General features: G+C 36.6%; 2 protein-coding genes across 4 annotated transcripts in view; both read right to left on the minus strand.

The window, feature by feature from the left end:
• The window catches only part of LOC134527781 (solute carrier family 35 member E1 homolog), a 308,654-nt gene that overhangs the window by 138,183 nt on the left and 157,752 nt on the right, over positions 1 to 12,719 (minus strand). The gene's annotated exons all lie outside the window — the stretch shown is intronic.
• The window catches only part of LOC134527775 (mothers against decapentaplegic homolog 6), a 52,966-nt gene that overhangs the window by 35,492 nt on the left and 4,755 nt on the right, over positions 1 to 12,719 (minus strand). Inside the window, exon 2 of the mRNA XM_063360711.1 lies at positions 7,958 to 8,011. Coding sequence (XP_063216781.1) covers positions 7,958 to 8,011 — 54 coding nt within the window. The remainder of the gene's footprint in view (positions 1 to 7,957; positions 8,012 to 12,719) is intronic.

A 12,719-nucleotide genomic window follows, 5' to 3' on the forward strand; every position in this document is an offset into this window, starting at 1 on the left:
TTTTAATGGATTGGCGTGCGAATAGGGCATGGTTATCAACGTAATATTCTTGGCACTAAGAATTTTTTGGGAAAATATAATCACTTCAACTACAGTAAGTCCTCTATTTACGTCGTACCGATTTACGTCGTTTTGGATTAACGTCGCTAATGTTTGAGTACTTATGTTTCAATTTAAGTTGTCGCCGATTCACAATAACGTCGTTTACAATGACCGTAAATCTTTATTTTAACCAAAACACCGTATATAATTCGTTTATAATTCTTTGTTTCCTTCGGTAGTTAATTTATGCTATGTGGCGTAAGCTACACGTTCACCGCCTTATCTTATCATACATCATGAGGGACGCTTCCTGCTCTCCGCTGCTCTCCGCGCGGTGATGCAATACTACCAGCCCGCCCGCTCGGCCACCCACGTGTATCGCACGTAGAAGTGTTATCTACTTCCCGCAACGACACAGCATTTTCTCCTACCCCTTTTCGTCCAACTCCTTGGCACTTCAGTAGAGGTGTAAAAGTAACTAAAAAAGTGTACCCGTATGTATTCGTTACTATAACAATTAGTACTCGTTACTTTCGTATCGTTACTCGTTACTTCTGATACCGTACCGCATAACATGCTATGTTATGTAACAGCATCGAATCGAGTCGTATTTCGTACGCGTACAGTATGACGTCGCGTAAATAATAATAAATCGAATATAAACAATTAAAAGTATTTGATAATTAACAGCTTTTGTTAACCAAGAAACAATAAAATCTCATTAGAGCAGCTTTATTATAATATCTCTTTTAAGATAAGAACAAAAAACGTGAAAATACGCGATAATAAAAAACAAAAACATACATATTTATAATTTGTAAAAAATACTTTCTTACGTTGTTTCTGTTCCAATCTGAAACTTTGTCTACACACACAATACCTTTAATAAACAGTAAAAAACTTGGACGACGAATTTCCAAATTATACTTTTCTTAATAAAGAAACATCGTTCTTTGTAACGAATAAGCGCGCGCATGCGTAAAACATACGAAAAATGCGAGTAACGAAATGCATTCGTGTGTAACGTTTCGTTAGGCCTGTTCCACAATGACACGGAAACGGAACAGACGGAAACGGAGACGAAAACGGAGTATTGTTCCGTTACGTCCGTATTTTTCTCGTTCTACAATACACGGACCCGTAAGAAATCTTGGCCAATAAGAAAGAGCGAGCGTGACGTAACTGAAAACTACGAGTATCAAGTGAACTACCTACCTGTTAAATCGAAATGTATGGTTGTTAACTTGGTAATGTACTAAGTCGATTTGTTATTTTTTTTTTTGCGTTGTGGCGGTGGTAAAGTAGTCCTTCTTCGTCTTGTCATATATAGCAGGTATATTTTTAACACTTTAACCATGAAAATTAAAAGTTCATCAAAATTCGTTATGATGAAACCCACGTGCACAATTCAAATTTTAAAACAAATCATGTTTTGTTCACGCATAAAAAAAGTAGTCGAGAAATACGGAAACCAACATTAGTCAAAACTAATATTTTAATTAACATGAACGCGCAACTGTAGCTTGACAACTGCAGTGAATAAATAACGTGCTCCTATTGGTCTAACGGAGTAACGTAAACGGAAGACTTCAGCACTGCTGAGCAGGTCCGTACGGGTCCGTCTCCGTTTGCGTGCTATTGTAGAAGCTCTGTTCCGTGAAATCCGTCTTCGTTTCCGTGTTCCGTCTCCGTTTCCGTGTCATTGTGGAACGGGCCTTACTCGTTACTAGATGCCGCACCCGTTACTCAGTAACGAATACATACGGTTTGCTACAGCTCTACGACTTCAGTCGCTATGATATCATTGAGTTGGCCGGAGTTTTAAACGTGCCGTTGTTAACTTTATCGTGATTAAATGCGTTTGTAGTAGGCCTACAGTATCAGCTCACTGCAATTTATGATTTTTTCTTCATAAGATGTCTTCCAAACGACTATATATCTGTTTTTATATTTCAATCAATAAAAGTAATAAAGCAGCTGGTTAAATAACCATTCTATAAAGCTGAGAAGTACTAGTTGGACTTGTTTCCCACGCTGTCGGTTGTCATTTGCTGATAAAATTGCCCGTTGTCACGTCTGTATGCCAAGGTAAGTAAAATAGTATGCCAGCGCTTCCTGCCGACCTTGGGCCGTGGTCGGCAGGTGGCATGAAACATGGCTCATTTTGCGTCGTTTCTATTTACGTCGCGGTTTTCAGGAACGTAACCCCGACGTAAACCGAGGACTTACTGTATTACAAAAATGATTTTCAACGCACAATAAACAACAATAAAGAATAACTGGCAATTTATAATATCCACGAAACTCCTTATTATTTTTTGATAAAGCAACTTAATAATTTGTTTGCCAGAAAAATATAATTTTTGTAAATATTTGCAAAATACATTTTTATAAGCAGGAACACATACTTACATATGTAGAAAATAATTAACACTTATAATTTACAAAATGATCAAAATATATATTTTTTAAAATAAATGTTGAATTTCTCACAACGGACACAGAAAAGGCGATTTATCCGACTTTGGCATTAAAAGAATTAACAATGTTTTTAATTCGTTATGAAAAACCTAAAACAGCATAATAACAATTCAACAATTTTATGATAGCATATTTTTAAGAATTTTTGTGGCTTGCTCCACTTTTTAATTTGGGAGGCCAGTGTTATTTTACTATTTTAATTTTTAATTTCATATAGCTTTATTTTATATATAATTAGGTTTTCAACTAACTGTACTTAACTGTTGTGAACATTTGTAATACACAAACACAAGTATCATACGTAAACTAACGTCCACATTCTTTTTTGTAATTGCATGTTTTTATTAAAAAAGTTTAACAGAGAAAAATGCATAGCCTACTTACCCTGTTCATATCTTATCAAAATATCCATAAGGATATTGAGGAGTTACAGATGTTGACCCACTAAACCGCTAAACAGAATCACTAACACAACACTGCTGAGCAAAACAAAATAAAACTTACGACTGACTGACCGGCTTGCGCCATAATGTTTAGTCAGTTGTTTGCCCTTCCCCCGGTCGCCTGCGCGCCACGCTCACTTTTTTTTACCGACGCGCTTTCATTCAAAGTTTGAAATCTTTCACGGACCATATTTTAGCTCTCGCGGACCACTGATGGTCCGCGGACCACTGGTTGGGAACCACTGCTCTACAGAGTACAATTTTGCAGGAATTGCATTCCAGCCATTTCAGTGTTTGTAAAATGAATGCTCTAGCATGGTCTTACGTTTGGTGGCCGAAGTTAAATGATATATGGGAAAAGGTCACAACATCGTGTGAGTCATGTTTCCGGGAGAAGTCCATGCCTGATAAGTCTATCCTTCTACCAAGGGTATGGCCTGGCAAACCGTGGCATAGAGTACACGTGGACATTGCTGGCCCCTTCCTGGGAAAGAACTTCTTGGCGTTAGTGGACAGCTACTCTAAGTGGCCTGAAGTGTGTGAACTCTCAAGCACTAGCAGTACAGCCGTTATCAACAAATTGCGTGGGTGGTTTGCAACGCACGGCCTCCCGGAACGGCTTGTATCGGATAATGGCCCCCAGTTTACAACGGAAGAGTTTCAACATTTCTGCCGTCAGAATGCCATACGACACACATTTTCCCCACCGTACCACCCAGCAACAAACAGGCAGCTCAGAACATGGTCAAGCAGATTAAAGCCATTCTCCACTCTGGTGTGCCAATGGAGGTGGCACTTCCTAGGTTCCTTCTGAGTTACCGGATGACACCACGTGCTGTCACTGGTGAGTGTCCCAGCAGTATGATGTTTGGCAGGGTATTGCACAATAGACTCTCCCTGGTTTGGCCTTCCGTAGCAGCCAGGGTTGCCACCCACCAACCGCCTCTTGCTTCTTCACCTCGGGGCAGGTCGGACACTTTTGCACCTGGCAGTGCAGTGGTTTTTCGAGTCTAGGGACGCAGAGAAAAGTGGGACAGGGGCATCATTGTCGACCGACTGGGTCCGCTCACTGACAGGGCAAACGGTATTGGAGGAGGTGTTTTCCATCGTCATCTTGATCAGATCAGATTATTTTCCCCACTTCAGAAATTTGTGTCACCTGTCGAAAAGCACGGCGTGGACAGTGACAGGGGCACAAGTACTTTGGCTGCAGTAGCGACTCCGGGTGCGAGAACTCCCTCAAAGTCAGTCCCTGCCAATGTACGTGATACTGTCGGGAAAGTAAAGTGTGTTACACCAGGGATGGTTACTGGTGCGAATGGTAGTGCTTTCTTCAAGCTGTTCAGTCCAGCTACAATGGTTAGTGACAGTCACAGAATAGGAAGGGGGAAATAGTGTGCTGTGCCGTTTCTAGTTATGGCACTCGTGATTTTATGAGTAATTAATTTATTCACAATTTTTTTTAATCTTTCATGTTAAATAAATTTTAAAATATTTTATGCAAAGTTTGTATTTAATATTTATTTATCTTTACGTATTTTCATTAACTTAATGTTAAAGTTTGGGTAGTTATTTAATTAATAATGTATTAAATGTGTTTGTTTCTATTATAATCAAATGTGTAAGAGCAACACTAAGTACTACAATACTGGTTCTATGAATATTTTGTTTTGTTTGTATACCCTCCCTTTATTGTAAATTCTATGATTTCTGTCGTGCCAAACGAAAAAGACTTACCTTGCCTTTTTCAATTTCTTTTCGGCCATTTGGCCTGTATTTTTTTGGTGCTGAGAAAAAACCATCATAAAATGTAACAACTTATCTTTTACCCCCGTTTTGGGTGAGTAAATGTTTCGTCTGTGGGAAAAGTGTATACCATGATAATTATTTTTATGTATGGAGGTTAATATTTTTGTGGTTTCATTCCATAGTGGTTCGAGTCATGGGCCTCATCCTGCCTTTGGTGTTCTAAGAATATAAATTCATTTTTGGGAATCGACCTCTTCAAAACAAAGGCCAGAAATTTCATTATTATTATTATTATTATTATTATTTTGAGGTTATGTAACAGTTTTCAACTTCTGCGTGATCATAGCTTCCTTGTGAACATAATGCAAGTTTCTGTTATTGAACTTCAATCAACGAAGTAAAATGGATTTCTACACTTTGGAACATTTCCGGCAATTAATATTCATTCTGAAGAAAGAATTCTAAGAAGACTTCAATAATTTAATATTTGTTTGATGATTTAATTTTTTTTAAATAATGTTTGTTGAGTAACTTAACCTGTTTTTTTACGTCAATCTAATATAAATACTTGGTACTATAAAGGTTGTAAATACTTGGTACTATAAAGGTTGAACTTGTCAATTTCATATAACAAGATGGAGGAACTAAATTAATGTATCATATTTTATAATTTCACTTCAGGACACATTTTATTTCTCTATGAACCATAAGTCAGTAATTTGTATTTATATCTCTGAATGTAAAACTTCTTTGCTCAAGTAATGATATATTTTGTTTAACGAATAAGAATGGTATTTTCAAAGTTCACGTGTAATATTATATGACGAATATTTTGTAAAACAATCTGGTATTGGTTGAAAAGATTTAACAAAAACTATTGCTAGAAAATAAAAGTTGTTTGGAAGAAATGGAAGAGAAAACGAAAAGGGGATTGATATAGGAACCTTTGGATAGGAAAGACGTGACATTTTATGGCTGCAGAAATTGAAATTATAACTATTGTAATACTTTGAAGAATTATAAGAAATAATAGCAAACATTAAAAAATATTGATAATTTGAAGAGATTTATTGAACTAAAGAAGAATTATTATTTGTAAGAAGATTCTAAGAAACATCGAAGCGTTCCCAGGATGAAGACTACGAATATCAACTACGAAGATTTGAAATAATATTAAGGCGTTCCCAGGACGAAGAAAGAAATATTTGGAATAGTCAACTGTACGAGATCATACGGAAACGACGAGAGGCGTTCCCAGGACGAAGACGATCAACGATAGGCGTTCCCAGGACGAAGACGGTCAACTAGAGGCGTTTCCAGGACGAAGGCTTGGAAACATCGATAGGCGTTCCCAGGACGAAGACGACGAATTACTACGAGGTGTTCCCAGGACGAAGACCCAACACAGCGGAGGGGCGTTCCAAGGATGAAGACGCAGAATATTCATTGCTGAGGTCCTGTTTAAAGAAGACAGACATCGTAACGCATAGTTCTTTACTACTGAACTATACTAACAGGTCGGTCAGATATTGGTAAAGGAATTGTACAACATTTACTAGTTTGTAAAAACTGACACTCGGGAATAGTTAATATCACTTGAAATCCATTCAATAATCTTGACACCATACCAGATTGCTGAAGTTATGGACAACTTAAGTTAAAGTTCAAAAATGGTTGTATATAAGCTAATCTAAGGATTTTACGAATTTTTCCACGACATACCCAGCTCTACCTACTGAATAGTCAGGACAACAATAAAAAGAAATTTTAATTAATGGTGTGTAGTAAACATTCGTTGATTGAAGACTTACAATAAAACCAGGTTAAAAGAGTTTGATATTAATTTATTAGTATTAAACAAATTAAGAATAACTCTTTATAATTATGGAAGGTCACTGAAAACTGATAAAGTCTATTTTCAGATCACGTTACAAATATTGTGTCTTTCATAATCAAGTCTAAAAATCTAAGTAATTGTAATGTTTACTCAGTATTACAACTTCGTAGAAGTTGTTGGCGCCCACAAATTAAACTAAATGATTCGTTCTTTTGTTCTTATCCTATAAATACATTAGAACGAGTTTAAGTACTTTTGAGTCTTACAAAGTCAAATATATTTATTATAAACAATAAAGATTTTGATAGAGAAGGCCCGTTTAGTACGTACCTAGTTGTCCACGAGCTCGTTACTTAATATATAATACTCAGTAATGTTTTGTTAATATGTTAATTGCTTTGTTGATGTTTGTTTTACATTTTTTTTACAAAGGCTTATAATTAAACCAGCACCAATCTGATATTTGCTTGTTATTTTGTTTCCCAGTTGTTTATTTCAATATGTCTTAATTCTTTTTAACATATGTTTGGTTATAAATGGCAATATGTTCTTATTTCTCTATAGTAATTATTACTAATTCTTTGGTTAATACATAATAACATAGAACAGTAAATGTAAACGATCTGACATGTCTGAAACTTTCATATGTTATAGTGTCTTTGGGAAACCTTCAATTCCACACATTGAGGTTATGTAGGATGCTATAACAGATGAATACCTTTCAGTCAAAATATATGTCACAGTGCTTGACAGTGACAGTGGTAAACCGGACCAACAGGTTTTAGGAAACAGCAGTACGTCGTATGCGGGCAGAGTGGAGGACGAGCAGTTCAAGGGATTTCCTTTAGAGGCGTCTTCACTCAGCAACAACACTGTTAAGGGTCGTAGGTACCCGATGAGAGACGGAGTACCAAAGAAGGTTACAGATGTATAGTGTGTTGTCTGCAGTGTGGGACATTTGTTGGAAACAATGTATTCGTTTGTTGTACTCTTTGTAATGTAGGCGTGAGTGACTGGTTTGCCATCTCTAGTGTATTTGTACTTTCTTTTTAGTATTGGTTTATATACCTATTCTTCTTCCAAATGGTTATGTGGGGGAGGAGTGTGGGATATTTAAGTCTGTAATATTGGCTGCCATGAGATAGTTGTGGACAGTTCAAAGTGGATGGCGATATAGCTTTATGAAGTGTAACTCTAGTTGGTGATTTGCAAAATAAAAATTTAACAGTAAGGAAACCATGGAAACAAGAAGTCAGAATGGACAGACTGTGATTTGAACCCACATCCTTTCGAACGTGGTCAAACTTTTTACAGTTAGGCCACCTCACTCGGCACGCAAAGCAATATGAATAAGTTGATAAAACCACTCGTGGAACAATAGGAAGGACAAAAGAAAACCACTCACCATTGTGTCTGCACCTATCGTTGGGCAGCATGCAGTAGGGGGGCGGCGGCGACTCTGAAACACACGTCACACATTCTGTCAAGTTGGCAGCTACTCAGACACACTGTGACCGGCAACAACCACAAGACAGAAGCACACTGCTTCACAGGATCAACTTAACTTTCAGCAACAACCACAAGATAGTAGCGCACTGCTTCACAGGATCAACTTAAAACTTAACTTTCATTTACTAGCTCTAATTCACAACTGTGCAACTCCAGGTTCAGATGATTTTGGAAAATACATTATTTCTTTAATAGTTAATATATTTGTATAAAGAGATAAAGGAACTGGCAACTCTGAGACTGGCAGACATGTGGCTGGAGCGAACTAGGCAAGATGATATTACTATGGTCTTTCTATGCTATAGTCTGTATGTGTATAGTGTTTTGTACTTAGCTTCTGTTACAGGTAAAAAACATTAAAGTTAAAAAGTATGTATATAATGCCATTTCTTCCTCGTGACTGGCAGCCATCTGCAAGAGAAGCCATTACCTTATTTAAGTGAGCCATTCAATAATGATGTTTTGATTCTAAAATAAAATTCCTGTGACAATGCTTCTGTGTTTTAAAATACAACTAGTCTTGAAATGTCTTCACGAACAATATATACGAACAAGCTTAGATCCCTGCAGCAATAACCATGCAAAATGCTCCTTCATACAATTTCTCGATACGTACAGATTTTACAAGATTCCTCCTGTGATGCAAGATCTTGTGCAAGATCAGATGACAAAACTTATGCTAGGTCGTGTTGCAAGGCCACACCTGCTGTTATAATCAGGAACCTACGACGATTTGCAAAATAACATAAGTTTTGTAAACCAGAACTTCACTTTCTAGGTGCATATTGGGATGAAGTTCGTGATAGCTTTATGAAATTGTGGGAAGAGTAAAATAAATTTGATGTCCTTGTTGAATGCTTACAAAAATTGTTTTTGAAAATGGAATCTTTAAACCACAGATGATTTTATTATGGGAGAGATTCAAGACCATACCTGCAAACAGCAGCTTGGTAGTACAGTGCTACTCTGGCCTGCAAGGGTACTTCACAAGATTCTCTCTGAAGATCTTGTGGCAAGTGTTCTTACAGAAACTTCAGAAACTTTAGTTGTAATTTAATGACTAGATTTAATATTACAATTCAAGGACCAAACAGATAATGAAAAAAGATAAGATTAAATGTCTCTTTCTCAATTGAAACCAACAATCTTGTTGGTACTGTTCTAAGCTCACAAAAAGTATTTAAAACTTTAAATATAACAGGTTTTTTATTCAACCTTAAGAAGGGTGTTTTTAAAAACTAAAACAAAACTTACGGACTGGCATTTGGAGTGTGTTGTTTGTAGATATTTTCACTAAGTAAAGACAGTGGCGCTGTGGCGTGAAGTGGAACAACTGCTGCGGTAAAAGCAAGAAAGCCTTGCGCGAGCACTGATTAACCCAGTGTTTGGTCACATAGAAAAGTTGCATACAAATTTTATATTCTTATTAGTCTTTGCTATCATGTGTTTGATGTTGATATGTTAAATTAGAAATATTAAGGGAATTAATACGTTTTGTACCAGCATCAATCATTTTGATTAATTTAAGTAATAAATAAATTTTCTTTCTGTGATGAGGTTTATAATTTTTCCCCTGGACCCAGGTGTAGTGGTCACTCCACTTTCGCTCTGCCAGGTTTTTGAAACCAGTACTCTGCAGCAAGTTTGATTTTTATTTCAATTTTGCATCTTGATGTTTTGGTAACTTCTGGCCAGGATGAGGATTACGTTGTCTTGCCCAAATTAAGGCACGGCTTAGCAACCAATCAATCACCATGGTGGTTCATCAATAATTGGAGCTTCCTTCCTGGGAATAGTTTCCACCTCCTGAGAAGGTAATATAGAAGAAGTGGTTCCCCAATCTCATGTAACCCACCAAACGATGTAAGCTTGTTATCGGCTAATGAGAATTCTAAAAATGGTTCTTTGTGTATAGGCAAGTGGAATCTAGCCTGTAGTGAGATAATCTTGAAAAATTTCTGTGGCTCTACTTGTACACACATTCAGAGTGGTATTACTTCATATGCAATATTACATCACTAGCCTTGGAAAAAAAAATAGTTCAAGGTCACTTTCAACACAAGGTCAATTACAAGCAGAACTTAACTCAGTCTCATACATCAAAATATATTTATTTTTTTCTTCTTTTTTTCTCACTATTTTTTTAACCTTTGTTTCTAACATTTTAACTCTATATCTCCCTTGAAATTTTTGCTCTGTCACAAATATTTTCAACATTTATTCACTAACTTCCCATATTTGCAGAGAAAAATATTTTGTCCACACATTTTAATGGCAGAAATTCTTGTTTTGATGCTGAATGTTCCACATTGTCGTTGTTGCCAAAAAAATTATCATCAAATGAGTACGTGAAATGATATGTCACATGCATATCTACTTAGTTACATTACTTCAATGAACAAAAGCAATATTTGCAGAGAAAAAAATCTCATTAACTTATATTGATGCAGGACATACCAATTTAGAAATGTTATTGATTCCTACTTTAGAAAACACTTATGCCACAATCATTAAATCTGATGATTACATATGTATCATCACATCTAATAAATATTTTGAAGAGTTGTAACATGGTTCAACATTTTTTTTGTCTTGGGCCAAAGTTACCCTCAAAGGGCCAATGTTACCCCAACTGACGGTACCATTCAGTTATTTTGATGGCAGCTTGTGATGCGGATGCATGTTTTACAGTGATCGAAGTTGGACATGCCGGTCGGAATAGTGATGGAGGTGTATTTAAGGCATCAAGAATAGGTCGTTGGCTACAGAAAGAGGAAAATGGACTAAATTTGCCAAACGACCAGGAGCTAGTAAACGATGGAAGTGGAAGAACATTTCCGTTTTACTTTGTCGCGGACAAAGCGTTCCCAATTGGAAAAAATATGTTGCGTCCCTATCCGAGAAGGGCATTAAACAACAGAAAAAGAGTTTTCAACTACAGACTCAGTAGAGGACGCAAAAGTATCGAATGTGCTTTTGGAATGATGACCAGCAAATTAGCAGTGCTTTCCACTCCTATATCAAGTAAGAATGTAGCAACCGTAAACAACATAATTTGTGCAGTGTGTGCGCTTCACAATTTTATCAGAAAAAGAGAAGGAATTATTTATCGACCTACGTACAACTCGCCTGACCATGACGAAGAAGAAAATTTTCCAGGGAAAATTGGAGAGGCTGTTCCAGAGGCACCGACATTCCCAGAAAGAATGTCAGCAAAAAACTATAGGGATTATCTCTCGTACTACTTTTTGAAGCCGCGTTCTTCCATACCGTTTCAGTGGAAGTATTACTTTTTGTGATATTGTGTTTAAGACATCGTTAAAAACGCCATGCGTTAATAACATTTCGCAAATAAATCAAACAACAGTAGAGACTATTTGTTTACATTGTTTCTTTACAAAATCAACAGCATTTTATGCAACAATGCTTCTTATGTTAAATGCTATAAACGATTAAAATAGTTTATACAAGAAATAGTAGGCCTAGCTATTTTAAAAATGATTGTAATTAACAAAATTTTGCTTGTTAAATGTAAATATTTTGAATGACTTTTTTTTTACGTAACTGTCAATTACATTTTGAACAAAAAAAATTAATGGCCACTACTTACCTGTGTCTTCCGAAGCATTAGCTATTTCCTCCCATGCAGCATCCACAGCAACGCGTTTGGAATAATCTGATAAAGTGTAGTTATAGAGGCATGGATACTTCTCTACTTCCAGCACAAAACTGATATTTAACTTTTGTTCTGATTTTGAGAGTGAACGTGGCATTTTAAGTATGAAAAAGGCACGCACAACAGACTGCACATGGTGAATAATCGTAAGCAACTAACGCCTGGCGATCAACATGTTTGGTCGTGCCCGATTGGTTTCCTCTCGGGTATAGTCGTTGTCGCCTCGATGGACGAGACAACTCGAAAAAGCATTACTTTTAATGGATTAGTCACCTCACGATCAGTCGCGCTATTGGTTGCTTTGACGTAGGCAACTGATCACTTGGTTTTGGTTTCCTCGGTGGACAAAGGGCCTTAGTATAATATAAAGGATTTTATAAAAAGGTGCATGTCTCCATAATTATCATCACTTGCACACCTTTTTACACGCATAATATTACCAATAAGTTAATATCTGTTGATAATATTTGTAGCAGTTTGAAGAATGGAAAGGAGGTAAAAAATTAAAATTTTAGAGACTTAAATAAAACGACAAAAAAATTAAACATAAATTGAAAGACTAAGCCATAATAACACAATACTTTCGAAACTATAATGCAAAGTATAAGTTTGAAGTTAGTACCTGCGTGATAACTTATTTAATTTGAGGAAAATCCTCTTCATTACTATGATTAAATATTTTTCTTCCATACCTAGTCAACAGAGAGGTCGATAAGAGATGGTAACACACAACTACACAGAACTAGGATGTTCACGAAGGAAGCGCCCACAGCCTGCAAAGACGAACCATCCTGCGCATTTGCATGGAGCAATCGTGGTAAACCACACAACACTTAAATGAGAATGAATGGGCTGAGATGTGAACCCACGTCCTTCCGTGTTCACGTCCACATATGTTGTACCATCCACACACCTCACTCACTCCAAGCTCAAGAGAAATGCAGGCAAAGGGCGAATTTGTAAAATAAAAGGATTTATTGAC

Source organism: Bacillus rossius, chromosome 1 (genome assembly GCF_032445375.1).
Source record: "Bacillus rossius redtenbacheri isolate Brsri chromosome 1, Brsri_v3, whole genome shotgun sequence".
NCBI lineage: Eukaryota > Metazoa > Arthropoda > Insecta > Phasmatodea > Bacillidae > Bacillus > Bacillus rossius.